The 27803-nt window shown below is 42.4% G+C and overlaps 3 protein-coding genes across 16 annotated transcripts in view; 2 read left to right on the top strand and 1 right to left on the bottom strand.

The window, feature by feature from the left end:
- Positions 1–12098, top strand: part of Cdc23 (cell division cycle 23) — an 18745-nt gene extending 6647 nt beyond the window's left edge. For both annotated transcript variants that reach the window (XM_008834296.3, XM_017798473.2), the window contains 10 exons: positions 700–877; positions 958–1055; positions 1203–1284; positions 7187–7340; positions 7453–7572; positions 7875–7950; positions 8283–8344; positions 9373–9451; positions 9677–9796; positions 10690–12098. In XM_008834296.3, coding sequence (XP_008832518.1) covers positions 700–877; positions 958–1055; positions 1203–1284; positions 7187–7340; positions 7453–7572; positions 7875–7950; positions 8283–8344; positions 9373–9451; positions 9677–9796; positions 10690–10860 — 1140 coding nt within the window. In that variant the 3' untranslated portion in view covers positions 10861–12098. The remainder of the gene's footprint in view (positions 1–699; positions 878–957; positions 1056–1202; positions 1285–7186; positions 7341–7452; positions 7573–7874; positions 7951–8282; positions 8345–9372; positions 9452–9676; positions 9797–10689) is intronic.
- Kif20a (kinesin family member 20A) lies at positions 11551–22414 on the bottom strand. 4 transcript variants are annotated; one of them, XM_008834297.3, is made up of 19 exons: positions 22279–22414; positions 21280–21465; positions 19187–19276; positions 18977–19096; positions 18076–18214; positions 17768–17955; positions 17553–17682; positions 17181–17375; positions 16961–17072; positions 16792–16860; positions 16461–16604; positions 16153–16318; positions 15881–16045; positions 15619–15758; positions 15383–15485; positions 14668–14863; positions 14170–14261; positions 13764–13901; positions 11551–12838 (listed from the first exon to the last, which is right to left on the bottom strand). In XM_008834297.3, exons 2-19 carry the CDS (start codon positions 21442–21444, stop codon positions 12518–12520), a joined length of 2673 nt encoding a protein of 890 aa, XP_008832519.1. In that variant the 5' UTR covers positions 21445–21465; positions 22279–22414; the 3' UTR covers positions 11551–12517. The 4 variants fall into 4 exon arrangements, with proteins under 4 accessions (XP_008832519.1, XP_008832520.1, XP_029419987.1 ...); XM_008834298.3 differs by having other exon boundaries at positions 21280–21460; positions 22279–22395; XM_029564127.1 differs by lacking the exon at positions 22279–22414 and adding an exon at positions 21889–22017.
- Brd8 (bromodomain containing 8) overlaps positions 22326–27803 on the top strand; it is a 41190-nt gene continuing 35712 nt past the window's right edge. For 5 of the 10 annotated variants that reach the window (XM_029564120.1, XM_029564121.1, XM_029564122.1 and 2 more), the window contains exons 1-2: positions 22444–22534; positions 23677–23773. In XM_029564120.1, the coding sequence (XP_029419980.1) occupies positions 22444–22534; positions 23677–23773 (188 nt within the window). Of the gene's footprint in view, positions 22535–23676; positions 23774–27803 lie in introns of all 10 variants that reach the window. The other 5 variants (XM_017798475.2, XM_008834300.2, XM_017798476.2 and 2 more) reach the window with 2 other exon arrangements.

Genomic DNA, 27803 nt, shown 5'->3' on the forward strand with positions numbered 1-27803 from the left:
ACTCTTTATTTTTTATTTTATGTGTATTAGTGTATTATTGCCTGCATGTATGTAAGTGCATCTGTGTTGTATGATGCCCATGGAGGTCAGAAGAGGGCATCAGATTCCCTGGAACTGGAGTTACAGATGGTTGTTAGCTGACATGTGGGTGCTGTGAACTGAACCCAGGTCCTCTGCAAGAGCAGCCAGTCATCTCTCCAGCCTTTCAAACTCTCTTAAAACACATGACAGCATGTCATTGGGGTGGGGGTGGGGCAGAAATTTGCAGTCCTTTCCTATTGGATTTCATTTTCCGTTGTGTAATAGGATCTGTCCTACCGGTTCAAACTTAATTCTCTACTCTTCCCTGTACATAGCTTCCTTAGACCAAGTTAGTCTCCTCATACTAGGCCGCCCAAACTACTTATGTTGTTGCCCTTGCCTGGAATATTGATTCTTTCTCTTCTCTCTTTTCCTATTTAAACTCCAGCCATCCTCTAAGACGTATGTCGAGTGGTTTTTAAAAAGCCTAGCCCAACTGGACCATTCTTCCTTAATTATCCTTATGAGTCATACTCAGTGGGATTACCCTGGATTCATTTGCAGAGGTTCTAATAACATTTTAGTGATTGATCCCTTTAGAGTGTAATGATTCTTCTTTGATGTTCTTTTGGAGAAGTCAAACTGTATTAAATGTGTCCCTTTCTCTCTTGCTGCCAGCTGAAGTTCCTGTCTTTGCCAGACACCTGGATGAAAGAGTTTTTTCTGGCTCACATATACACGGAATTGCAGCTGATAGAAGAGGCCCTGCAGAAGTATCAGAATCTCATTGATGTGGGTTTTTCTAAGAGCTCATATATTGTGTCACAAATTGCAGTTGCCTATCATAATATCCGAGGTGAGTGGATAAGGACAATGGAATACTTAGACCCTGAGAGGTGCACTAGGTTGTGTTTTAAACTCTGTCGTCTTCTGTAGATATCGACAAAGCTCTTTCTATTTTTAATGAGCTGAGGAAACAAGATCCTTACAGGATTGAAAATATGGATACATTCTCTAACCTTCTTTATGTCAGGGTAAGTTGCTTTTCTTGATTGACCTTGATCATGATCGTTTGTCCCTTAATCTCCTGGATTAGATTATCATCTGTTTGCATTAGCTACAAGACAGGTAATTTTAGTAAGTCCTTTTTTATGCTTAGATTTCTTTCTCTTTTCTCCCAGAGCATGAAATCTGAATTAAGTTACCTGGCCCATAACCTCTGTGAAATTGATAAATATCGTGTAGAAACATGCTGTGTAATTGGTGAGTTTAATACTTTTTTTCCCTTTTTAAAAAATATTTATTTTGGGGGCTGGAGAGATGACTCAGTGGTTAAGAGCACTGTCTGCTCTTGCAGAGGACCCGGGTTCGATTCCCAGCACCCACATGGCAGCTACAAACTGTCCTTAACTCTAGTGCCAGGGGAATCAGAAGCTCTCTTCTGACCTCCGCTGCATTGCACGACATGGGTATACTCACATACATGCAGGCAATACACTCATCCACATAAAATAAAAATAATAAATAAAATATTTAAAAAAATAAGTTTTTATTTTATGTGTATGAGTATATTGCCTACATGTATGTGAGTGTACCTGTGTTGCACAATGCCCGCAGAGGTTAGAAGAGAGGATCAAATTCCCTTGGAATTGGAGTTACAGATGGTTGTTAGCCACCATATGGGTGCTGGGGAGCAACCAGTGCTCTTAACTGCTGAAACCATCTCTTCAGCCCCTTTATTATTTCTCTATTATTTTTTATGGCTATCTAGCATTGTGATGGTTACACGAAATGAAGACTCATCATTTATCCTTAGTTTTGGTTTTTTTTTTTGAGACAGGGTCTTATGTAGCCCAGGTGGCCTCAAACTACCTATGTGGTTGTTTTAGAAAACATCCTTTTGCATATATATTTTTTTAATTTATTATTTTATATTTTATGTGTATGAGTGCATTGCCTACATGTATATAAGTGCACTCCTGTCATACAGTGCCCAAGGAGGTTAGAAAAGGGTGTCGGATCCCCCTGAAATTGGAGTTATGGATGGTTGTTAGCTGCCTTGTGGGTGCTGGGAACTGAACCTGGGTCCTCTACAAGAGCAAGTGCTCTTGTTGTGGGGTGCTTCACCAGAGAAGACCACTCTGTTTTGCCAAATGAAAGTGGTTACTGGCCAGGGCTACTACACAACGGTATCAGGAACCCAAGTGTGTAGCACCGAACCATCTCTAGGGTAAGCTTTTATATAGAAAAACCATAATCAGGGGTGAAAATTTTAAGTTCCGAAGCTTACAGGTGAAAAGACCCCTCAACAATTTCTATTCTATTAAATAACAATTACTATTTTGCAAGCCAAGCATAACCTATAGAAGCCATAAATCTGTAGTTAGCAGGTGCACTTTGCGACACTCTGATCTGTTCCCAAGACAACTGGGGTCCAGCTGACATGTGTTCCCATACCCTGGGCCTACTGCCTGATAATTTAAGAAACTATCAGAGTCAGCCTAAACTTTAACATGGCATAGCTACGGTCAAGAAGGTGCCCTATTATGCTCTTAGCAGCTTAGCCATCTCTCTAGCCCCTTTGTAAAAAAAAAATTGTGCGTGTATGTGTGTGTGTGTGTGTGTGTGTGTGTGTGTGTGTTTGTGCCAAAACGCCCAGCTGGTGGTTTTTTAGACTGGGCCTTAGTATCCCACCATGGCCTCCAGCTCACTGGGTAACTGAGGGTGACCTTGAACTTCTTATCTTCCTGATTCCACCTCCCAAGTATGTGCCACATGTTTGCAGGTATTTAGAGTCCAGAAGAGTGTCAGATCCCTTGGAACTGGAATTATAGGCAGTTGTGAGCTGCCCAACATGGGTGCTGGGACTTAACTCAGGTCCTGTGCAAGAGCAGAAGTGCTGAGCCATCTCTTTAGCGCTCTTTAGTGCTCTCCCTTTGTTTTTTTCAGACAGGGTCTCAAGTAGCTCCAGCTAGCCCTAACTAGCTGTGTAATCTTCTCTTGTCTCTTATCTCCCAAGTACCAAGATTATAGGCTTGTGCCCCTGACCCTGTTTGCATTTTTGTGGGTTTTTTTTAAAACTTTTTTTTTTTTGTTATTTTTGTTTTATGTGTATGCGTGTATTGCCTGCATGTAGGTAAGTGCACCCATGTCATGCAATGCCCGATGAGGTCAGAAGAGGCTGTCGGATTCATTGGGACTGGAGTTATGGACAGTTGTTAGCAGCCATATGGGTGCTGGGATTCTAACCCGGGTCTTCTGCAAGAGCAACCGGTGTTCTTAACTGCTGAGCCATAGCTCCAGCCTCTGCCCCCCTTTTTTTTCCCTGTCTTTTTGAGACGGTCTCCCTGTAGCCCCAGCTGTCCTGGAACTCACTATGTAGACCAGGCTGGCCTCAAACTCACAGAGATCGCCTGCCTCTGCCTCCCAAATGCTGGGATTAAAAGTGTGTTTCACCAGGCCCAGCTGGTTGTTTGTTTTTTAGACTGGGCCTTAAGTATCCCACCATGGCCTCCAACTCACTGGGTAACTGAGGGTGACCTTGAACTTCTTATCTTCCTGACCCCACCTCCCAAGTATTGAGGTTTATAGGTATGCTTCATTAAATCTGGCAAAGACATTCTTGTATAGGACCAAAAACTCTGTTTTTCTAGATGAACATAAAATTGAGTTTGAACTTAATCAGGTATAGAGGACAGCAACTGATAGGATAGATTTCTGAAGCAAACTAAAAAGATTTAAAAACCTAGAGGGTTTGGGTTTTGTTTTGTTTTTTTTTGGTCTTTTTGACACCCAGCGTCTCCCTGTAGCTCTGGCTTGGCCTGGAACTCACTATATAGACCAGGCTGGCCTTGAACTCACAGAGATCCACTTGCCTCTGCCTCTGGAGTGCTGGGACTAAAGGTCTGCGTCATCATGCCCAGCTTTGGTTTTTACTCTTACCAAAATGGAATCCTATAATACTTATATAATTACTTCAAGATTTTCTTCTTTCACTTAATAGTGTCTCATGTTCTGAAATTTAGTCCTTGAATATTACAGTCTTTTTCTTTTTTCTTTTCTTTTTTGAGAGGCAGGCTCTCACTATATAGACCAGGCTGGCATTGAACTCAGAGATCTGCCTGTATCTGCCTCCTGAGTGCTGAGATTAAAGGCATGAGCCACCATGCCTGGCACCATGTGTTTTTTTAAAAATATGGTTTATTTGTGCATATATAATTTATATATAAGGGAGATTTTGTTTTAGGTTTTTTTTTTTTGGAGACAGGGTCTCCCTGTAGCCCTAGCTGGCTTGAATACCTATGGAGTCCAGCTGGCCTCGAACTAACAGAGATCTGCCTGCCTCTGCCCCTGGAGTGCTGGGACTAAAGGTGTGTGCCACCACGCCCAGCCTTGTTTTGTTTCTTTGAGGCAAGGTCTCAATCTATAGCCTAGATTGGCCTGGAAACTGAGAAGTAGACCTCCTTCTGCTTCAGTCTCCCAAAGTGCTGAGTTACCAAACCCAACTAAAGGGATTTTTGTTGTTTGGTACTTTTTCTTCCACTATAAGTTATTTGCCTCCCTATTAATTACACACACACACACACACACACACACACACACACACACATATTTGCAAAGTAATAAGGTATTTGCTTTTTGTACTAATTATATTCTTTTCTCTACTTTTTTTGTTTGTTTTTTGAGACAGGATCTCACTATGTAGCCCTGACTGGCCTGGAATTCACAGATCTGCCTGCCTTTGCCTCCTGGGTGTTGGAATTAAAGGTGTGTGCCACCATGCCATCCAGTATACTTTTGAGACTTAAGCATATTGTGGCATCAGTTCTTTTTATTCCTGAATAGTGTCCCATGGTTTGGATCTATCACAGCTTATTTATTTATGACTTGAGGCAAGACAGGTAGCTTTAGACTCTTAAAATCATTTACAGCACCCCGTCTTTTTTTTTTTTAATAATTTATTGAGAATTTCATACATACATATAAGGTGTTTTGATCAAATCCATGACCACTCCCTTCCCTCCAACTCCTCCCATATCTCCCCATCACTTTTTTCTGACAACTTCATGTACTCTTTCTTCTTCTTTTTCTTTTTTTTATGGGACTGTAGCACCAGCTGTCCTGGAACTCACTATGTAGACCAGGCTGGCCTTGAACTCACAGAGATCCGCCTGCCTCTGCCTCCCAGTGCTGGGTGCTGGGATTTGCGCCACCACGCCCTGCATCTTCTTTTTTTTTTATGGGGCTTTTTGCTCCTCTAACATTCCCCTTCCAAAGAGGTAACCCTAAAATCTTTTAAGAATTAGATAAAAGCTCCCAAATATTTTTGACATTTTTGGCCTTTGGAACGGAGTATGTTGCTAAGAAGCACAAGGACATTGTGAGTTTTAGCCAAGAAACTGGCTACTGTTCTTTGGGGTCTTTTTACCCTACCTGCCTAGCCAATTCCTACCTCCTATTCTTATCACACCATCCTCTGAAGAGGTTAATTGCCAGTAGGGAATCGGGATGCAGACTGCTCTGGCTTCTTCCATGCTGAACAAGGAGGTATGGTGAGGAAATTGGGGTACCCCTTCAGTGGGTCCCAAATTGTATAACTCTTACCACATGGAGGTAGGATCTGTGCGCTCAGGCAGTCCCGAGTTCTCAGCTCCTATGCCAGATGGAGGCCAGAACTGGCACTCTCTGGCAGTCGGCTGAGATCATAGATGTTACACCAATGGAGGTTGGTCCGAGGTCTTGCATTTGTCTTTTGACAAATAATAGTAGTAGAGCTGTTTAGTTCTGGGGGCAGAGAGAAACTTAGAGCTCTATTTTTTTCATCGTTTTGTTAGTTTAAAAGCCCAGGCTGGGAAGAATATAGTTTGGAAACCACCAAGCCAAACAACTAAACTATCAAAAAAAAAAAAAAAAACTAAACAGAAAAAGAAAACCTCCAATTTAAAGCATAGAAAGCTCTTTTTATTAAGAAAATGTGCATGAATTGGTAGATATGGTCACATGTACCTTTAATTCCAAGCATTTAAGGGGCAGAGGCAGGAGGATCTCTGTAAAGGCCAGGCAGTCTATGGTAGTGAATTCCAACTGTCCCCCCCAAAACAAAAACAACAAAAAAAGAAAACAAGTTATTTTTATTATTTTTTATATTTTAAAATTACTTCTGTTTATATGTGTGTGAGCATGGGTGTGCCACAGTTTGTGAATGGAGGTCAGAGGATAACTTGTGGGAGTCAGTTCTCTAAGTGGACAGTGGGGATTTACCTCAAGTCATCGGGTTTGGTGGCAGGTGCCTCCTTTACCTGCTGAGCCATCTTGCCAGCCCAGGAACATTTTTCTAAAAACCAGAATATATCCCTGGGCATAATGCCACACACCTTTAAGTCTAGCACTTGAGAGGCAGAGGGAGATGGATCTCTGTGAGTTTGAGGTCACTCTGGTCTATATATCAAGTTCCAGGCCAGCCAGGGCTATAGGGAGATTCTGTCTTTAAAAAAAAAAAAAATCAGCTGGGCGTGGCAGCTGATGCCTTTAATCCCAGCGCTTGAAAGGCAGCAGCAGTCAGATCTCTGTGAGTTGGGAGGCCAACCTGGTCTACATAGTGAGTTCCAGGCCAGCAGGGGCTATAGGGAGACCCTGTCTCAAAAAAAAAAAAAAAAAAAAAATCAAACCAGAATATGTCAAGTAAAGCATTCTCCACCCATGCTGATGCAAACAATTCTAAATTAAATGCAGTTATCTCCCCCAACAGCATGAAAGTGGGAGAGGGACTTTGATAAGAGAGTGGGGGGGGGGCATATGATCAAAGTACAATGTGCATATATGAAATTATGAAAATAAGTGTGAAAAACTGAATATGTGATAGGTTAAATTAATTTCCCCCAAGGAAATATTTGTGTATAGTTTGGCTTTTATGCCAGGACTTTTGGGGGAAAGTTATATTGCCTCTGTATGTGGTATTGGGGAATCATTTTATTTTGTTTTTTTATTTATTTGTTTATTTTTGGTCTTTTTGAGACAGGGTCTCCCTGTAGCCCCAGCTGTCCTGGAACTCACTATGGAGACCAGGCTAGCCTTGAACTCACAGAGATACGCCTGCCCCTGCCTCCCGAGAGCTGGGACTAAAGGCATGAGCCACCATACCCAGCTATTTTGTTTTTTTAAACAGGCAATTATTACAGTTTACGTTCTCAGCATGAGAAAGCAGCCTTATATTTCCAGAGAGCCCTAAAATTGAATCCTCGGTATCTTGGGGCCTGGACACTGATGGGGCATGAGTACATGGAAATGAAGAACACATCTGCTGCTATTCAGGCTTACCGGTGAGCATCTAGGGCTGGGGAGGGGTGAGTGGAGCAGGGAGCCTCTCTTAAGCCTGTACCCTGCTAACCTTGATTCTTCTGCCATCTCTCATCTTTTTCTTCTATTTCTTAGTCATGCCATTGAAGTCAACAAGAGAGACTATAGAGCTTGGTATGGCCTTGGGCAGACCTATGAAATCCTTAAGATGCCATTTTACTGCCTTTACTATTATAGACGGGCCCACCAGCTTCGGTAAGTTGATCACTTGATAGTGTGTTTGGTATGGGAGTGGTCTGATACATACTTCTCTCTCTTTTTCTATCCTTCTCTCTCTGACCTAAGTTTAAACTTGCTAAGCATTGACTTTATTTCCTGTCTTCTAATGGGTTCATAATATCATTATGAATACAAAGTAATACACTTATATGAAGCATTTAATTGAAGACCAGTCTTTGCATAGATTTGCATTAAAATAGTAGTGATGTTACTTTTTCAATAGAAGACTTGAGTTGTTGGTAAAGTCTTTGCTCAGACTGTTACTCTTTTTTTCATAGTCCCAATGATTCACGTATGCTGGTTGCCTTAGGAGAATGTTACGAGAAACTCAATCAACTAGTGGAAGCCAAAAAGGTACCTCAAACTGGGGTTTGGAGAATTTGAACGAAAATCTGCTGTATAGAAGGAAGTTGGGCTATACATGCTGTGATTCCCCTGCCCCCCCCCCCATATTCTGATCTATGCACATGGGAAAGTCTGTTTTGTAGGTGAATAGGCTAAAAAAAAAAATGTGCGCTGAGATATCAGTGTGAATGTCTATATAACCTGGACCTATCACAGTTAATAGAAATATTTTGTATTTTACAGGCCTGAACTTCTAAAAGACCTTCTAGAGTTTTGGCTTTTATGTGATTAGTTGTTTTACATGGGCAGTATTCAAAAGTGACAAGTTTATGTTTTTACAGTGTTATTGGAGAGCATACGCTGTGGGAGATGTGGAGAAAATGGCTCTTGTGAAACTGGCGAAGTGAGTGAAAGGACTAAAATGATATTTCTGTTGTCTTCCCTGAGGTGGGGGCTCATGTATGCTCAGGAATTTTCCATCCTTCCATCATTAGATTGATTTTTGGCATGTAGCAGGATTTAGAAATGCCAGTCTGTCTGGCAATTAAAGCCCTTTCTTTTCCTTCCAGTGTTAGGATGAACCCAGAGCTTTATGCATGCTAGGCAAGTATTCTCCCACTGAGTTTTCTCCCAGCCCTAAGCCTTCAGGACTCTAGAGAGTGCCATTTCACCTTGAAGGGAAAATAGACTTCTATTACATAAGAAATGAGGAATGAATTGAAAAAAACAAATGAATGGTTCAGAATAGTTTACTGTTGGAGGACTTGCCTGCCCTGCATGTGTGAAGGAACTACTCAGAAGTAGCTGCTTATTTGTTTTTTTCAGTCTCACCAATATTACCAGAAAATTTTTGCAAACTTACAGTTATCCAACTTTCTACATTAAGTAACTGCCCCTTTTTTAATTGTTAAATTTTGTGTGGGCATGAGCATGTGGAGGTCAGAGAACAGCTTGTGGGAGTGTGTGGGAGTTAGTTCTCTACTTGTACCATGTGGGTCCTGGGGATTGTTAACTCAGGTGGTCAGGCTTGGTAGCAAGTGACTTTACCTGCTCAACATCTCATTGGCCCTTAAATAACTTCTCTCTCTCTCTCTCTCTCTCTCTCTCTCTCTCTCTCTCTCTCTCTCTCATTAATAAGAATGATTCTGAGCTTTTTTCTGGGGGGAGGAGGGGCAACAGGAGGTGGCACTACAGATCAAATCTAGGGAGACAAGCACTTTGTACTAAGCTACACTCCCACCTCCTGATTCTAAACTTCCTAATAGTAACCATCTGGTGAGCACTGGATACTCTTCTAGGTCCCAATATATTGCTTATGTTAAAATTTGTATTTTGTTCATGTTGTCATTTTTAGTTTATATTGTTTTTACTTTTTAATCCCTAACTTTCTTTGTGGTCTGATTTTTGTTTAAAGCTCAATTTCTTTTGTAGGCTCCATGAACAGCTGACTGAGTCAGAGCAGGCTGCCCAGTGTTACATCAAATATATCCAAGATATCTATTCCTGTGGGGTATGTGTCAGAGCATATCAGAATTGTGTTAATGATATCTTTTTTTTTTTTTTTTTTTTTTTGAGACAGTGTCTCCCTGTAGCCCCAGATGGCCTGGAGCTCTGTGTAGACCAGGCTGGCATTTGCCTTCTAGTGCTGGGACTGAAGGCATGAAGGTATATGCCACCATGCCCCTTGGCTAATGAACTCATTCTTATCTCAGTCATTTCTGTTTTCCCTGTCTAGGAAATAGTGGAACACTTGGAGGAAAGCACTGCTTTCCGCTATCTGGCCCAATACTACTTTAAGTGCAAGCTGTGGGATGAAGCTTCAACTTGTGCTCAGAAGTGTTGTGCTTTCAACGATGTAAGTGTTAGGTCTTAAAGGGTTTGGATTTTAGACTAGAATATATTATCTTTATCCTATGTAGGTGGAAGGTAGATTAGAATGTTAGTGGAAAAACCTACTTTGACCTATGGCAGTCACATATTGTCCTAGTTTGTTTCTCCATTGCTGTGAGAAAACATGGGGAGGAAAGGATTTATTTGGCTTACATCTCCTGGGTCACAGTTCATCAGGGAGCCCAAGGTAGGAACTTGGCAGGAACCTGGGGGCAGGAGCTGGAGCATAGGCCATGGAGGAATGCTGCTTACTGGCTTGCTCCCCTAGCCCCTGCTCAGCCTGCTTTCTTATGCAACACAGGCCCACCTGCCCCGGGGTGGCACCACCCACAGTGGGCTGGGCCCTCCCACATCACTCAACAATCAAGAAGATGCCCCATGGACATGGCCACAGGCCAGTCCAATGAAGGCAATTCCCCAATTGAGGCTCCCTCAACCCAGGTGTGTCAAGTTGATGGTAAAGCTATCCAGCACACACACTGAACAGTCTCTTTTTAAAGGCAAAATGTCTTTATTTGTAAGGAATGTTCTGAACAGTATTTTAATAACTTGTTTTTCAAAATATTCTTTTTTTAAATTTTTATTATTTTTATGTTATGTGTATTGCATGTATTGCCTGCATGTAAGTAAGTGCACCCGTGTTGTACAGTGCCCTCGGAGGTCAGAAGAGGTTGTTGGATCCCCTGGGACTGGAGTTACAGACAGTTGTTAGCTGCCATGTGGGTGCTGGGATTCGAACCCGGGTCTTCTGCAAGAACAACCAGTGTTCTTAACTGCTGAGCCATCTCTCCAGCCCCAATAACTTGTTTTTGAGAATAGCTTTGAACACATTTTGAAACAGCTGTGACTTTGTTTCAGACCCGGGAAGAAGGGAAGGCCCTGCTCCGGCAAATCCTACAGCTTCGGAACCAAGGCGAGACACCCACCACTGAGATGCCTGCTCCCTTTTTCCTTCCCACTTCACTGTCTGCGAACAACACTCCTACACGCAGAGTTTCTCCACTCAACTTGTCTTCAGTCACACCATAGTTGGCTACTCTCAAGTCAGCATGTTGCTAGACCAACATTTAGCCTTACCCCATGCAAAGAACAGCCACATCTGTTCTGGGACCTAAGCTCTTCTCATTTCTACAGATGGAAACAGCTCTGGGTACAGTTCATATAATCACCTTCAGAGGCAGACAGAAATACTGGCAAGGACAGATTCTGTCTTTATTTAGAAGCACTTTTATCTTCCTTCTGTTCAGAGACTGGCAATTCTTAGCCTTCCTAGAAAGTCTCCCCAATGCCTCCTCTCTCCCACACTCCATCCCCAACAAATCCCTTTTACACCACTTCACCACAAATACTACAGAAATGAGGTTTTAATGCTGCTGAGAGTGGGATAGGCAAGGAAGGGAGTAAAGACCTTTTTAAAAAAACTATTATTTGAACACTGGGCATGGTGGCACATGCCTTTAATCCCAGCACTTGGGAGGCAGAGGCAGGCAGATCTCTGTGAGTTCAAGGCCAGGCTGGTCTACATAGTGAGTTCTAGGCCAGCCTCACTACAGGGAGACCCTGTTTCAAAAGACCAATAAAAACAAAACAAAACAACTTTATTATTTGAGACAGGGTCTCTGTGTAGCCTAGTCTGGGATCTTCCTGCATCACCAGGAATCTTTAGTGCTGGGATTATAGGCATATGCCTGGCTAGAAAGGACCTTTTATTTTGCTGAGTGTGTCCTCTATTCTGAATTAAAAGATTAGGTTTAAACAGAGTAGAGCTGTACATGTATTCCTTGGGAGACAGTTTTGGTAAGGAGTCTTCTAAAAGCTTTCATATTGGACTAAAAAAATTTCAGTGAGCATGAACTATGGCTCTTGAGGGCAAAGATGGCTATATAGCATTAGCCTGTACCCTTACCAAAAGCAAAGCAAAGAGACAATATACAGATAACTTCATGGGCATTTGAAAACTTTTTTTTTTTTTTTTTAACTATAGATAATAAACTTCATGCTGGTATCTTTTAGTAAATGCTTGATGTGATTGTTTTTTTCCCCCAAAGAATACTTTTTTTTTCAACTTTATCTAGACAAGGTTAAGGGAATCTTGTGTTCTTGAGGGTTTTAGTCAGTGCATATGTGTTCAGTAGCAGGTAAAACACTTGGACTATGATGTCTGCTAAAACAATTTGTATAGTAGATGCTATGGATCACTCTGAGCTTAGGATCTAGCCTTCCTTCTCTTGTTCCCAGAACATTTTTACTCTTAATGTATGATACTTCATTTTATATTAAAAAGCCTTGAGTATAATCTAATGCCATTTGAATTCATTTCCTATTAAGCCTTAGTCTAGTTCTCGTTGCTGTTCCTACGCAAGGTTCTGATGGGCCAGATGCTGTTTATATCAAATTTTTGCCCTTTTTAAAATAATGTTTTAGATAATTTTTCTAAATCTGAAATCCAAATAAAAGGGTAAATGATATCTTTATTTAATATAATATTTGTGTGCATAAAAACCATAGTGAAAAACATAAGCTTATACAAGTCATTATAATACAACAGAGAAAAACAACTATTATCTACATGTTACATTCTGGATAAAGTTCCAGGTATATGGTAAAGCTTAAAGGAGACCTATTTTATAAGTCGAGCAGTTGACCCACCTCAGGGCAACGGCTATGTATCTTCTTCCCTACAGTTTTAGTATTTTTTGCCAAAAGGTCCAGATTTGAATAAAGGAGAGTGCCGGGAACGCAAGATCCGTGCATAAGGGCTGCAATCTGTTGAGCTTTGGCAGGTTGGTGTCCGGGGAAGTAAATTTCGAAGGAATGGTTTCTTTCCTGGGGGTTGATGATTTGGTTGCTGGTTTTCCTGATTGGTACCCAGGCGCTTTTTGGCAGAAGAAGCCTGGCCTTGGAGCTTCAGCACAGTGTGATACTGCTCAGCAATGCAGGCTGCCTTTTTCCGAAGGTCCAGTTTCACTAACATCATGTTATTCTGGAGCTCAGCCAGGGTCTGGTCCTAAGAATCATCATATCATCATTAAAGTTAGAGAAACAAGAGAAAGGTAATTAATGCATGCCATCCATAACTAGACACCATTTCTTCAAAGATTAAACCTTTGAGACCCCAATGTAAGCAGTGTTGAATAGAAGATCTAACATACAAGGTAATGCTTATTTCATTTCCAGTCAGTCCCTAGGTATCAAACACATTTTGTCTAAAGCACACTTTTATTTTCTTTTTGATCTTTTTTCTTATTTATTTTTGTCTTTTTGAAGCAGGGTCTCCCTGTAGCCCCAGGTGGCCTGGAACTCACTATGTAGACCAGGTTGGCCTTGAACTTAGAGAGATCCGCCTGCCTCTGCCTCCCAAGTGCTGGGACTACAGGCATGTGCCACCTTTGCAGAAGGGTCTCCCTATAGCTCCAGCTGGCTTTGCACTCACTACATAGATCAGGCTAGCCAGATCTCACTGAGATCTGTCTGCCTCTACCTCCTAAGTGCTGGGACTAAAGCACTTTATTTGTTATTTAATATTTTAAGTTCTTTGGAATTAAGATACAACTTATTGATGAGAAATGTCATTGCTTAGTGGTAGAAACTGTTCTGTCCTTACTGGTACATAAAAGAGTATCAATGATATTTTAGATGAACTTCCATGGGTTTAGAACAAAGCATACAACTTCATACTACTTATACTAGGTAATTGTTTGAGCCAGGGTCTCACTATATAGTGCTGGCTGGCCAGGGTGGCTTGGCTAGGATTAAAGGTGTGCACCACTAGGCTTGGCCTTTTATTTTTGCAAGGAAGAGAAACTCTTCTACTTTATGTTTGGCTTTAAAATCCTTCACTTTTTCTCTTCTGTTTTTTATCCCCTTCTCATATATACAGTGGAGTGGGCTGGAAGGAGAGCAAAAGTCGGGAGAATCTAGGCTACCTTTACCTGTTTGTTTAAGATGTCATCGCAATTGGTCAAAGCTTGGCGAAGTTTTCCTGCCCCAGTGCTGTGGCAACAGGCCCTTTCTGCTGACTGGAGAGATTGCCCTAGTTTCTGAAGCTCTGACCGTAGTAGCCTTACATTCTGAAAAGTGGAGAATCAGATTGTGACCAAATCAGGTTGGATAACCAGTGATTGCTGGTATTAGTACCAAGCCTGACAACCTGAATTTGATCCTTGGTGCCCAAATGGGTAGAAGGAGATTCCTGCAAGTTACCCCTCCCAAATAAATAAATGTAAAGAAAAAGACTGGTTCTCTGAGTGAAATAGCCATTCCCCAGGACTCTGCCCAAAGATATCTAAGTCTCATAAACCTCCGATAAAGAGCTTTGATTAACAGAAAGGAATTTACCTTCTGGCCCTCCTCTAACTTCTTATCCACATCCATAGTGAACGGCTTGGCTGAGGGTGGTGGTTCTAACATTTGCTGATACTTCTGCAGCTCTGAGGGAGGGAAACAAAACTTAAATACATGAGTTTTCCAGCTTTAGGCTTACCTCTTGAGTTTAACAGTAGCTAAAAGTAAATAGACAATCCGGGCGTGGTGGTGCACGCCTTTGATCCTAGCACTTGAGAGGCAGAGCCAGGGGGAATCTCTGTGAGTTTGAAGCCAGCCTGGTCTACATAGCAAGTTCTAGGCCAGCTGGGGCCACAGGGAGAACCTGTCTCAAAAAGAAAAAAAAAAAAAGAAAAAAAATAAAGCAAGGCCTTGTGCACCCCAGAGTGATAGGTCAGGTAGATGTATCAGAGTTGAAAAAATTATGTTAGTGCTGGAATCAGAAGGTCCAGGTTTGACTACCAGCTCTTCCCTGACCCACTGTCATGCTTCCTGCCTTTTCTCCTTCCTCACCTTCATTAGTAGAGTTTAGCTCTGCTTTGAATTGCTCTAATTTAGCATTAACTTCATGGAGCTGCTGAGTGGAGGCAGAGGCTGCCAACCTTTGTGAACGCCGTAGGGACAGTTCAGACCCTGACTGTTGAGCCACTGGCTGCTGTCTGGCTTCCTGCAAGAGAGTTTCTAGCTCTTCGATTTTTTCATCCCGCTCCTAAGAGGGAAGCAGAAAGCAAAATTCTGTCCAGGGTCAGACATACTTAAGGACCAGATTAAATAAACAAACACCTTCTTGCCATTTATGCCTCAAAAGCCTGTTTATTAGCATACTTCTTTTCCCAGCAAACTAAATACCTACAAAACACTAAGGGAAATGGAAAAAAATTAGTCAAATATGTCTGTTCTTGGGTCTGGATAGATGGTTCAGTAGTTAAGAGCACTGACTGCTCTTGCAGAGGACCCGGGTTCAATTCCCAGTACCCACATGGCAGCTAAGAACTGTCCTTAACTCCAGTTCCAGGGGAATCCGATACCCTTTTCTGATCTCTGCGGTACTGCATAACATGGGTACACTCACATACATGCAGGCAATATACCTGTACACATAAAATTTAAAAAATAAATTTTACATTTATCTGCTCTTTCTTGCCAGGGCATAAAGAATTTTTTTTTTAACCTCAGAAATGTAGTGAGGAAAATCTGAGCAGCTAGTTGGGATTGGTTTGAAACTCACCTGAATCTCTTCTTGGTAAAAACTTGTCAGTGACTCCTTGAGGATCTTCAGTTTCTCCTCATACATTTCCTCCAGTAGTTCCTTTTGTGTGTCCAAATGCTCACTGTCAGAAACAGAAAAAAATGCAGTGAGGATTCTGAGGGGAGACAGACCCTGAGGTACAATTCCACCCCCAGTCTCTACTTCCCACCCATCTGCCCCAGGTGACAGAGTAGGAGGGGTCATGCAGCCAGTACCTGCACCACTGTTCCCGTTGCTGCATCTGTTCTACCATCTCATTGCAAATTTCATCACGGAGCTGCATTTCCAGCTGCAGCTTTTCCTGTCGTTCTTTTAAAAGCAGTGTCTTCATGGCCTCCACCACCTGTAAGAGCTCCTAGGAAGAACATGTCTGTCAGGCATCATAAGATTCCCTTGCAGCAAAAAGGCCCAACCTGCCTGGAAGACACTGGAAAATGTGTAGTCGTTAAACTGCTACAAAAGCTTTTGTATTCTCACCTCCTTGCCATACATGGAGATGTCAGCCTCATTTTCAGTGTGGTCGTCAAGGCCTGGGTCTGCCTTACCCTCTTTCTCTAAGCCAGGGGATGCCTGAATACTTTGTTCCTTGATGAATGAATGCAGGGATGGGAGTCCCAGATGCACAGGTGGGGCATGTATAAGCTAGAGGATGAAAAAAACTTTTAAATGATTCCTCAACTAGTTCCTAATATCAATCTTAAGGTTAGTAGCCCAAAATAGGTACAGACATCACATCTATAGCTTGTTACCTGGCTGGCAATGGCTGAGAACTTGGCCACATGAAGAGTCTCATCATAGGTAGATGCACAGGGATTCACATTGACAATCATACAGGAACGGCCTCGACCTGTGAAGAAGCCTTGAAACACACGAGTCAACTTGCTGTCACGGAAAGGAATCAGGTTCTGCTTTGACCTGGCATAGGAAATCAGAGAAGTAACAGTTGTGAGCAGAACTGCAGCCCTTGGGGTCTCCCACCCTATCTATCTTCGGTGGTGACCAGGAAGTCAGCAAACTGCAAACCCCAGACCATTCCAGCTTATGATCAAAAGCTTACCGGTTCTGTTGGTTTTGTCGTAGGGCAGCAATACATCGGCCCAGGGTGTGCAGAGACGTGTTAATGTTTCCTGCTTCCTTCAGCCGTTCCCCACTTCTTTGATCTTTGCAGCGCTCAGACCCAGCAAGGTCACAGAGTGACAGTCTGGAATGATGCACAGGATTTGATGTAAGGAATATAAGCTCTAGCCCATCATATAATTCTGGTGAGGGAAGGGCTTACCAAGAATTTTTGTACCCAAGGAAGAGGATCAAATAATTCCTGAGAAGTTTCCCTCTGCTCCCACAAATCGGTGGCCAAGAATATCCAATTTCTAAGTGGGAAAACTTACTCGCTGATCTTAGGCACTATATCCCCTTCCCCCTGAAGGTGCAAGATTCTGATTGAGAAGATGCTGTGACTGAAAGGAAAAGAGAAAAGTCTTATATGTCTTCCATCATCAGGTGGAGGACTACAGTTTCCTAGACACAGTTAATGAAGAGTTTATTCTCACAACTCACCTGCGACTAGAGTTCTGGTTCAGGTGGGTGCTAGCAAAGCTCTGGTTCTTACGACCCACTTTCAAGAGTTTCCAGGCTTCCTCAACATTTTGAACATGAATCCAATTGAGATCTGGGGCCAAAATCAAGAAAGGTATAAGATGGGAACCCACATCCCCTTTTCTAAGTTTTCTAAAGGTCTCCCCCAGGTTTCTTGCCAACCCCCTTTACCTTTCCATACCTTTCACATAAGGATTGCCGTTCTGATCCTCACAAAGCCGGAGCGTTTGTCTCTTACGCTGCTGGCTAGGTGGTTCTAACAGGTCATAAAGCAATTCATTGTAGATCTCAAAGAATGAGATCCAAATGGAGAAGCGGACTTCTGCAGGAACACTTACTGGGACAGTGTCTGGCTGTGCCCATGGGTGACTTGTTTCTATGGAAGAAACCAACATATAGGCTATTAATCCTGAAACATTCCATCTTGGTTTTGGTCTGTTAGAAGCTTTGGAAGATGTTGCAATCTCTAATCTATATCCCTCAAAACCATTTGGAACAGAGAATGGGTTCCTAACATTGCTTGGAACAGAGCCCATTCATGGTACATACATACCATCCAGCTGGCTACTGCTGGTAAATTGACTGGTAGAAGAGAGCCCAGCAATGCCACTGTCAAAACTGGTGCTGGTACCCATCCGACTTTCAATGTAGACATTTCTCTTCAAAGAGGTGGATAGCTCCTCCTGGAGGGGCAAAGAGAAGATAAGCACGAACTTTTCCTGAGATTGGTACCCTTTGTCCCTACCTTCATGAATGTCAACACCTTACCTCTTGGAGGCCTCCATTTAGCAAGGCCAGCTTCTTCATTTCCTCCTGTCGAATCTGCTTGCTGTCTAACCAGATTACCTCATTGGAGAGCAAGGGCTTCAGATCAGGTGTTGGATGAAGCTGGCCTTGAAGACTATTAAAGATAAGAGCCAGGGACCGGGGCAGGATCCCCCCATCCTTAATGGTACCTGGAGATATACAGAAGACAGACAGTGAGACAATGTTTTTCTTTCCTGATGCAGGGCATCAAAAGGTAAATGCCACCATTATATGCTAATCAGTAATCTTACTGAAGTCTTGCTACTCACCTTGAATTGTGTGAGTTTTCCCTGAGTTGGTGACTCCATATGTATAGATGAGCCAGTTCTGTCCTTTAACTACATCCTTTACCATCTCCTTCACAGTTAGATTGAAGAAGGATGCCTGTCCCACTTCTGGTCCAAATATCTAAAGACAAACCCAGTTTCTCAGAAGCCATGCCTCATCTGCCACTTGCCTCCTATTCAGGGCCAGCAGATGTATTCCTGGGTAGCTGGCTCTGGAGACCACTCAAGCAAGTTTTCCTGCCCAACTCCCAGCCATTCCTAAACAGTGAAGACTCAATTACTCTCTGGTAGTCCATCTTTCATCCAAGTTAAATACTTAAGAACTGATACTTACTATGTCTAATGTTATGTACACAATGGGGCAGTATAATGGTTATAAGCAGGTGTTTTGGAGATGGGCAGATCCAGATCCTAGCCTATCTTTATCACTATCTCCATGGTTTCTGCAAAATTATCTTCATTGAGGTAATTACCACAGTGTCCTTGTCAAGGAAACTAGGGATACTAATGAAAATATTAGTGGAAATTAATGTATATAAAGTACTTCACACACACACACACACACACACACAAAGTACTTGATACATTGACTAGCATATAAAAGTCCTGCTGGGCATGGTGGTGCACGCCTTTAATCTCAGCACTCAGGAGGCAGAGGCAGGTGGATCTCTGTGAGTTCAAGGCCAGCCTGGTCTACATAGTGAGTTCCAGGACAGCTGGAGCTACAGGGAGACACTGTCTCAAAAAGACCAAAAAAAAAAAAGTCCCAAAATTATGGATGTACACTTATAAAGAACTCACAATCATGCAGAAAAGTCTTCTGAAGAGGAAATAAAACTGCCCCTAAGTTTGGGTTCTTATTCATACAATAGTACTTCCATACCTGGGAAAAGGTGAATTTATGGGTGGCTTGACCAATACCCCGCTCATTGCTCTTCAAGGCAAAGGAGTCTTTGGGTGCTTGTAGAATCAGGGTTTCTGCATTCTCAATATGGACACAGCCCTGAGAAGGGAGAAAGTAGACCAGCATAGTTAAAGGAGTATTCCCAGGAAACTACCTCCTCTTCTTCAGTATGGCATCATGACACCTCACCTGATTTTCCTGTCGTTCCAATTCAGAAGTTAACAGAGGTCTGATGCGAAGATAAACTTTCACCTTCTCTGCAGTGTCCTCAAATGGAGCCTGTGACAAATTCCAGCCAGGAACCACAGATAAATCTCAGGAGTTACCTCTAAGCAAATGGGCAACAGCACAGTTCCTATGAATCATGCTATTATTTCCCCATTTCACTTTAAGTCTCTCAATGCAGCTATTCTTTGGTTCCACAGTCACGCTACCTCGCATAACTTTTGTTCAAAATGTTTTATCATATTTATGTCTATGTGTGTATTGCCTGCATGCATGTAAGTGTGCCTGTATAATGCAATGCCCACGGAGGTCAGAGGAGAGCATCAGATTCCCCTGGAACTGGAGTTAAGCATGGTTGTTAGTTGCCATGTGGGTGCTGGGACTCAAACCCAGGTCTTCTGCAATAGCAGTCAGTGCTCTTAAATGCTAAGCTGTCTCTCCAGGCCCTTGCATGAACTTTGTTACCCTTTCCTGTCTCATTACTACCCTCCAAAGGTGGCTTGCCACACCACTTATCTGAGTTAGAATTGATTGATCTGTTTGAAAAGCAGCATGTACCAAGCACGGTGGTGCATGCCTGTAATCCCACTCAGTAAGCAGAGGCAGAGAAATCAGAAATTCAAAGCCAGCCTTGGCTACATGAGCCTCTATCTCTAAAATAAATAATTTAAAAAAATGTTATATGCATATATGCACGTGTCTGCCTCATGTATGAGGACACTGGCATAGGCCAGAAGCGGGTGTTGGATCCTCTGGAGGTGGAGTTTCAAGCAGTTGTGAGCTGCAGGACATGGGTGCTGGGAACTGAACTTGGGTCCTCTGGAAGAGCAGGAAGAGCTCTTAATTGCTGAGCCATATCTCCAGCCCCAGTAAATTTTAAAAAAATTATTTTTTAAATTAGCATGTGACACTACAGTAAAGCACAATAGTTGAGTATTTTTAGAATTGGGCTGGTAAGATGGCTCAGAGGGGAAGTCACTTTCTGAGCAAGACTTCAAGCCTGGGTTCAATCACAGGACTCCACATAAAGGTCGAAGGAGAGAACCAAGTTGTCCTCTGACATCTACAAATGAGTTGTGGCATTTGTGTGCACCCATTGTACATACATAATACAGTAAGTAAAAAAATGCCTGAATTTGAGTACCAATTTCATCATTTAGTAACTAAGAGACCTTGAATAAGCTCTTTAAGTTATCTAAGTGTGTCAGCTGAAGAATGAAGTTAATAATAGCATCCACTCCATTCATTCACAGATATTTAGAGAATGCCTTCTATGGCATAGGAACTCTAGTAATACAGTGATGGACATTATCAAGGATTCTGCTCTCAAAAAGTTTTATAAGTTTCTAAGAGAAACTCTGTAAGAGAAGAAGATGTCACAACAAAGACATGGCATTTATCTTCTGGTCTATTTTCAGTGGCTCTCAACCAAAGCCATCCCTCCACTCCCAAGAACCCTGAATTCTAACAAGTGGGAAGGTATTGTTAGTGACATCTAGTGGGTAGAGGCTAGGTAGGAATGCTACTAAAACAACTTGCAAAGTACAGGGCAGTTCCCACCAACAAAGAATTTGGCTGCAAACATCACTAATGCTATAGCTGAGAAACCATGGCCTTAAGAGAAAGAAAGGCTAAAGAAATGGAGGTTATGACTATTGTTATTAAAATATGAATTCCATTCTACCCACTTAATACCAGCATGGCTCTGTGCAAATAACTGTATGTGGTGCTGGGATTTTAACTTAGGACCTCACACAAGCAACATGCAAGCTACACCGTTCTTCCCTGTACCTATTCTTTAACAAATAGCCTCCATAGTAGGTAGATAAAATTATTTTTCCTTTAGAGATTAACTGAGAGCATGCACTTGGGGCTATTTCATGAATGCAATGCCAATAATATTCTTATGGGTTCACTCTATATTTTTCACTTGTTATGCCTTTAATGTTTAATTGCTATTTCAGACCTTCACTCACACAACCGTGCATAGATAACTATTAAAGCTGTGGATATCGCCTTCTGCTCCTAAGCCAACTCCCCAACCCCAACTCCTTTACCTGATGTTTGTCCTCCAGAGAAGTGGAGATGACAGAGCAGTCTGACAACAGGTCCTTTCGTATTACAGACTTCAAATCTGCAGCTGTGGATTCAAACATGGGGGAGACGACAACATCCTCATCGGACAGTAAGCCGGCTGGCGGAGAAAGGATCCCGTGAGACATGACAAGCAGGGTCAGCCTAGACTAAGAAAAGAAACAAGAGTAGGTAGACAGATAAAGATAATGGACGGAAGGAACTACAAATTGCAGGTTAGAAACAATGCTTTAGGACGCTCGGTCCGCTGCCTGGATTTAACTCCTTATGTACCCCCAATTCTCAGCAAGGGAGAAAAGAAAGGAATGAACGAATAATCCAATCTGAGGCCGCATTTCAGGAAGTGAACAGGAATCAAACGATATCCAGCTCTTAGAGCACAAGGCCACGCTCCTCACGCCCATCAGTGCCTAGGAGGTGGTTTCAGGATCCCTAGGGTCCTCCAGCCTCCAAAGACCACCGAGAGAACGCAGGAGTTACGAAGACAAGGCTGTAGTTCTGCTTCCTCAAAGACTATGTCCCCACGCAGGCAAGAGCTGATAACCTGGGCTCCAGTCCAGCCGCATACCCACCTGAAGACGAGACGCCCAACTGCTTCTCCGGTACCAACTCCCAGCCCACGACCAAACCCCAACTTTCGAAAGTGAAGAGCAAAACCCCGCCCACAAAGTGCAGCTTTGTTCCTCATATAATATTTTAAATTGCGCGCTGAGTTCGTCCAGCCAATCAGGAAGCGAAGTCTGTGACAACCAATCAGCGTAAGGGAAGGGGCGGGGCAGACTGGGAGACCGTTTGCTCCCTTTGCGTTTCACCCCAAACGTGAGTCCGGGTTTCCAACTGACAAGATTTCCTAGTTGTTCGGTCTGGGATTCGTCTCACTTAACTCCTTATCTTAAACCCTAGACTTTTCTGTCCTAAAAAGGAAATCCTGAGGCTTCAGCTGCCATCCTTTGTCCCCTTACCTAGAAATTCTTTCCAGGCGCACACAAGATACGTGTTAAGAGGCTTCGCTTCCATTTGGGCAAGTCGCCTCCCATTTCCCAGGAGGCACCGCGAGCAAACTCCCGTTATAGTATTTCCCAGAGTTCCCGGCGTCTTCCTCTGGTGTTGAAGACTTCGGAGCTAAAATGGCGGCCGGGACGGGCAGTGAGTATCGGAGCTGCGTTTGCGTGGAAGGCCTTTGTCAGCTCAGGCACACATTTTTATCACGCACGAAAGGTGTGGGGAAAGAGGTTTTCCAGAGAGCGCAGAGTGTTGAGAGACTCGCCTTAGCGCCATGAGGGCCAGCGTCTGGGTTCGATACGCCAGCCTGGAGTCTTGAGGGAACGGGGGAGTGAGGAAGCGGCGCGCGAAGCTTTTTATGTTAGGAGCTCTGCGAGTGGAAGATAAAGCCACTGAAAACCCGGCGTGCAGACGAAGGCGTGTGATCCACATGGGCTGGCCAGCAGTTCAGTCATTCTAGTTCTAACCAGTCTGTGAGGCAGTCGAAAAGGGGGTCTTTTAACCGAGCTTTTTTCAACCAGCCACTTGGGAAATTGCGTTTCGTACCTTTCAGCCATTTTTCTGTTCCAGGAACGGATGGTGTCTTAACAGCTGACAGTTGCGGGGGAGGGGCTGAGATGTAAACAACTTTATGCTAAAAGGGAGGTGGGCCGTAAAAAGTAGTGGCCGCTTGGAATCTTGGGAAATAAGCTTATGTTCAAACTGAAATAAAGTTACAAAACTGGGCCTTTAAGGAGAACTTTAAAAATTCTGATATCCTCATTGTTTTTTTGGAGGGTTGCGGGAAGCAGACTTTAACTCTGGCATTTGGACAAGTAAAATGTTCTAATAGATTCATATGCAGAGAACAGTTATCCTGGTATATTTCACTGGAAATGGTGAAAAAAATCAAGATTTGGTGAAAACAGCTGGGAGTGATGATACACACTTGCCATTAATCCCAGCACTCAGGAGGCAGAAGTCGGCAGATCTCTGAGATTGAGGTTAGCCTTGTTACATAGCCCGAGTGCCAGGCCAGCTGGGACTGTGGGGAGGTCTCAAAAAAGAAAATCAGTGAAAATAAGTAAATAAACATTAAAAATTAGTGGGTGTAGTTCAAATTGCCCCAACACGTTGGAGTATTTATTTATTGAGTCTGGATCTCACTATGTAATCCTGGCTGACCTGGAACTCAAGGTGTAGACCTGGCTGACTTTGCATTCAGATCCGCCTACCTCTCTGTCTCCAGAGTGTTGGGGTTAAAGGTGTGAGCTACCATGCCCAGCCTGGGGTATTATTTTATATTAGGCTTTTAGTTGTTCCTTTCAGGCTTAAAACTACTAGTTCAGAGGTGGTTTCTAAGCTTCCTTTCTTTTCAGAACACAAGTTGTTGAGTACTGGTCCCACAGAACCATGGTCCATCCGAGAGAAGTTGTGTTTAGCATCGTCTGTCATGCGGAGTGGTGATCAAAACTGGTAAGGAATCTAGGATGTCTGTTTTCTTGGGCCTTAGGATTTAGTATTTTTACTTTGGTGAATTCCTATAAATCATACTGGTTTTTTGGGGGGCGGGGGTGGGGAACAGGTTTTTGAGACAAGGTTTCCCTGTAGCCCCAGCTGACGTGGAACTCACAGAGATCTGTCTGCCTCTGCCTTCCAAGTGCTGGGACTAAAGGTGTGTGCCACCATGCCTGGCATCATACTAAGTTTTAAGTAGTAAACAACTTTACCAAATACAAATCACATACCATAAAATGAACCCAATAAAAGCATACAATTTGATAGTTTTTCAGCATATTTATAGAGCTATTTAACCATTCCTGCAATCTTTTTGTTACGGTTTTGAGACTCATTATATAGCACCAGTCTACTTTCTTCTGGAACTGGCTTCTTAATCATTTAACATAGCATCTGTGAGGTTTATTCCTGTGTAGCATATATTAATATTTTATTCCTCATATTGGCCAACTAATAGTATGAGTCCATCCATAACTGTGGAGAATTAGTTCCAGAACTCTCAAGGATATAAAAACAGTGATAACTCAAGTTCCTTATATAAGATGGTTTCATATTTACATAATTGCATGTAACCTACACATAGATTATATCTAATACAATGAAATACCACGTGAATGGTTGTTAAAGTTTATTGTTCATTGAATAATAAGTTTGTATATGTTTGGTACAAACAGTTTTTAAACCCTTTTTAAAAGTTTTATTAATTTTATGTATATGAGTATTTTGCCTGCATGTATGTAAGTGCACCTGTGTCATGCAGTGCCTGTGGAGGTTAGAAGAGGGCATCGGATCCCCTGAACTAGAGTTATGATTGGTTGTTAGCCCCAATGTGGGTATTGGAAACTGAACTTGGGTTCGCTACAAGAGCTGCCAGTGTACTTAATTGCTGAACCATATCTCCAGTCCCATAAACACAATTTTTTTGGGCCATAACTACAATACCCATTCTAGGTTGAGTGAATCCAAGAGTGCACAGCCCCTGGATATAGTCTACTATATTCATTACTTGATAGACATTTGAACTGTTTCCACCTTGGGGGAAATATGAATAATGCTGCTATGAATATTTGTAAATTTGGGGGGATTTATTTTTATTTTCTGTGTATGAGTGTATTGCCTGCATATGTATAAGTGCACCTGTGTCATGCAATGCCCGCTGAGGACAGAAGAGGGTGTCAGAGCCGCTGGAACTGGAGTTAGGGACAGTTGTTAGCCACCATGTGGATGCTGGGATTTGAACCCAGGTCTTCTGCAAGAGCCAGTGCTCTTAACCACTGAGCCGTCTCTCTAGCCCCTGCTATGAGTATTTGTGTATAAGATCTTTTTCTTCAATTCTCTTGAGTTTTTCACCTAGTTAGCAGAATTCTGTGTCATATGATAACTCTTTTTTGAGGAACTGCCAGACTGTTTTAATTTTTTTATTATTTTTTAAATTATGTGTATATGTGTATCATTACTGTTTCAGCCTTCCCTCCTAGAATTATAGATGTGAGCCACCACATTTAATTTCTCATTGTGGTTTTGATTTGCCTTTCTCTGATGACAGATACAATATATTTTCATGTAGTTATTAAAGACATTGTCCATCTTTTGAGAAATAAGTCTTTAATTTTCTGTCCATTTAAAAATTTTATACATGAGTATAAATTTTGTGAATTTGTGTGTGAATTATGCACATACAGGAACTGGAGTTGCAGGTGGTTGTGAGCTGCTTGATGTGGGTGCTGGGAACTGAAACCAGGTCCTCTGCAAAAGCATAGTGCTCTAACCCTTTTTGTCCTGTTTAATTTTTTTGTTGTTGTTATTACATTGTAATTCTTTGTTAATTCTGGATGTTGAGCCTTTGTCAGACAATTTGCAACTATTTCTCTTGTGTAATGTATACTTTCTTAGTTTTAAATTTTAATGACACCAGTTTATTTTTTCTTTTGTTGCTATGTAATCAGCTAGGAAAATACTTATTTTCCCTTTTTGTTTGTTGGGTTTTAGTGTTTTGTTTTGTCTTAATTTATATAATATGTGTGCATGTGTGAACTTGACCATAATGTGGAGACAAGACTGAGGAAGTCAGAGGATATCTTTGTGGAGTCACTTATCTCCTTTAGTAGGTTCGAGGGATCAGGCCCAGGTGGTCAGGCTTTTAACAGCAAGCATTTTTGTACAATAAACTGTCTTGCTGATCTTGGTTTTTGTTTTGCAGGGTTTTTTTTTTGTTTGTTTGATTGCTTGTTTGTTTTGTCTTGATTATTTTTATTTTAAATAATCAATTATTCTTATTTTAAATAATTTATTTTATTTTAAATTGTGTGTGTTTCTGCATCTGTGTGTGGATATGTGCACTTGAGTGCAGATGCCCATGGAGGCCAGAGACATTAGATCTCCATGGAGCTGGAGTTAAGGCAGTTGTGTACCACCCAACATGGGTACTAGGAACTGAACTCTTGGTCCTCTGCAAGAGCAATACTGTGCTTTTAACAGCTGAGACATCTCTCTTGCCTATTAGGTTTTTTGCTGTCCTGGAACTCACTGTGTGGACCAGGCTGGCCTTGAACTCAACAAAGATCTGCCTGCCTCTGCCTCCAAAGTGCTGGGATTAAAGGCGTGTGCCACCACACCAGGCTTTTATTATTTTTATATGTATGCATGTATTGCCTGCATGTGGGTAAGTGCAACCATGTCGTGCAGTGCCCAGGGAAGTCAGAAGAAGCTGTTGGTTCATTTGGAACTGCAGTTACGGACAGTTGGTAGCTGCCATGTGGGTGCTGGGATTCGAACCCAGGTCTTCTGCAAGAACAGTCAGTGCTCTTAACCGCTGAACCATCTCTTCAGCCCCAAACCTCTTTGGTTTTTGAGACAGAGATTCACTCTGTAGCCCTGGTTGGCCTGGAATGTAAACACCAGGCTGGCCACAAACTTGTATAGTCATCCTACCTCTATCTCCCAAGACCTAGGATTATATGCATGCACCACTATGCCTGGCATTATTTCTGCTTTTTAAAAAAAATTTTAATTTTACGTGCATGAATATTTTGCCTGATTGTATGTAAGTGCACCCATACATGGGGAGGCCAGAAGAGGGCATTGGATTCCCTGAAACTGGAGTTACAGATGATTGTTAGCCACCACCACCAAGTGGGGGTTCTGGAAACTAAACCCAGGACCTCTGAAAGAGCTTTTTATTGGAGACAGTTTTTTGTAGCACAGGATAGCCTTGAACTTCAGGTCTTTCTACCACTCTCAGCTCTTAATGTATAAATATGTAGCTAGTGTGTGCACCTATAATTCCTATAATCCCAGCACTAGGGAGGGAGAGGGAGGAAATTAGGGATTCAAGGATCCCTTCTTTATGAGACTTTTTCTAAAAAAGAAAAACAAAAAAAAAAACCAGACTGGAGTTGTAGCTCAATAGGTAGAGTGCTTGCTTAGCATGCACAAGGCCCTGGGTTTGATCCCCAGCACTGGATAAACTGGATGTGGAAGTGTGTGCCTGTAATCCCATCATGTGGGAGATAGACATAGGAGAATTAGGTCATCCTTAGCTATATAGTAAGTTTGAGGCCAGCCTGGGATACTAGAAACTCTGACTTAAACAGCTACAACAAAAAACGTCACATGCATCTAGTCCCAGCCTGGTCTACATAGCAGAGTTCCAGACCAGCCAGGGCTACATTAAAATACCAACTTTGGTCACAATTAACTGTTTCTACAGCAATTATTTTTATTTATTTATTTATTTATGTTTTATGTTTTATTTATTTATGTTTTATTGGAAGGGGGGGGCATTGAGACAGGGTCGCCTGTAGAGCCCCAGCTGGCTTTAAACTCGCTATGTAGACCAGGCTTTACAGAGATCAACTCTGTATCCTGAGTACTGCGATTAAAGGCATGGACTACCATTCCTGACTCTGTGTGTGTGTGTGTGCGTGTGTGTGTGTGTGTGTGTGTGTGTGTGTATTATGTATACCACTTGAGTGTGAGTTGCTGCAGG

The sequence above is a fragment of the Nannospalax galili genome, unplaced genomic scaffold (genome assembly GCF_000622305.1).
Source record: "Nannospalax galili isolate Female #2095 unplaced genomic scaffold, S.galili_v1.0 scaffold856, whole genome shotgun sequence".
Taxonomy (NCBI): Eukaryota; Metazoa; Chordata; class Mammalia; order Rodentia; family Spalacidae; genus Nannospalax; species Nannospalax galili.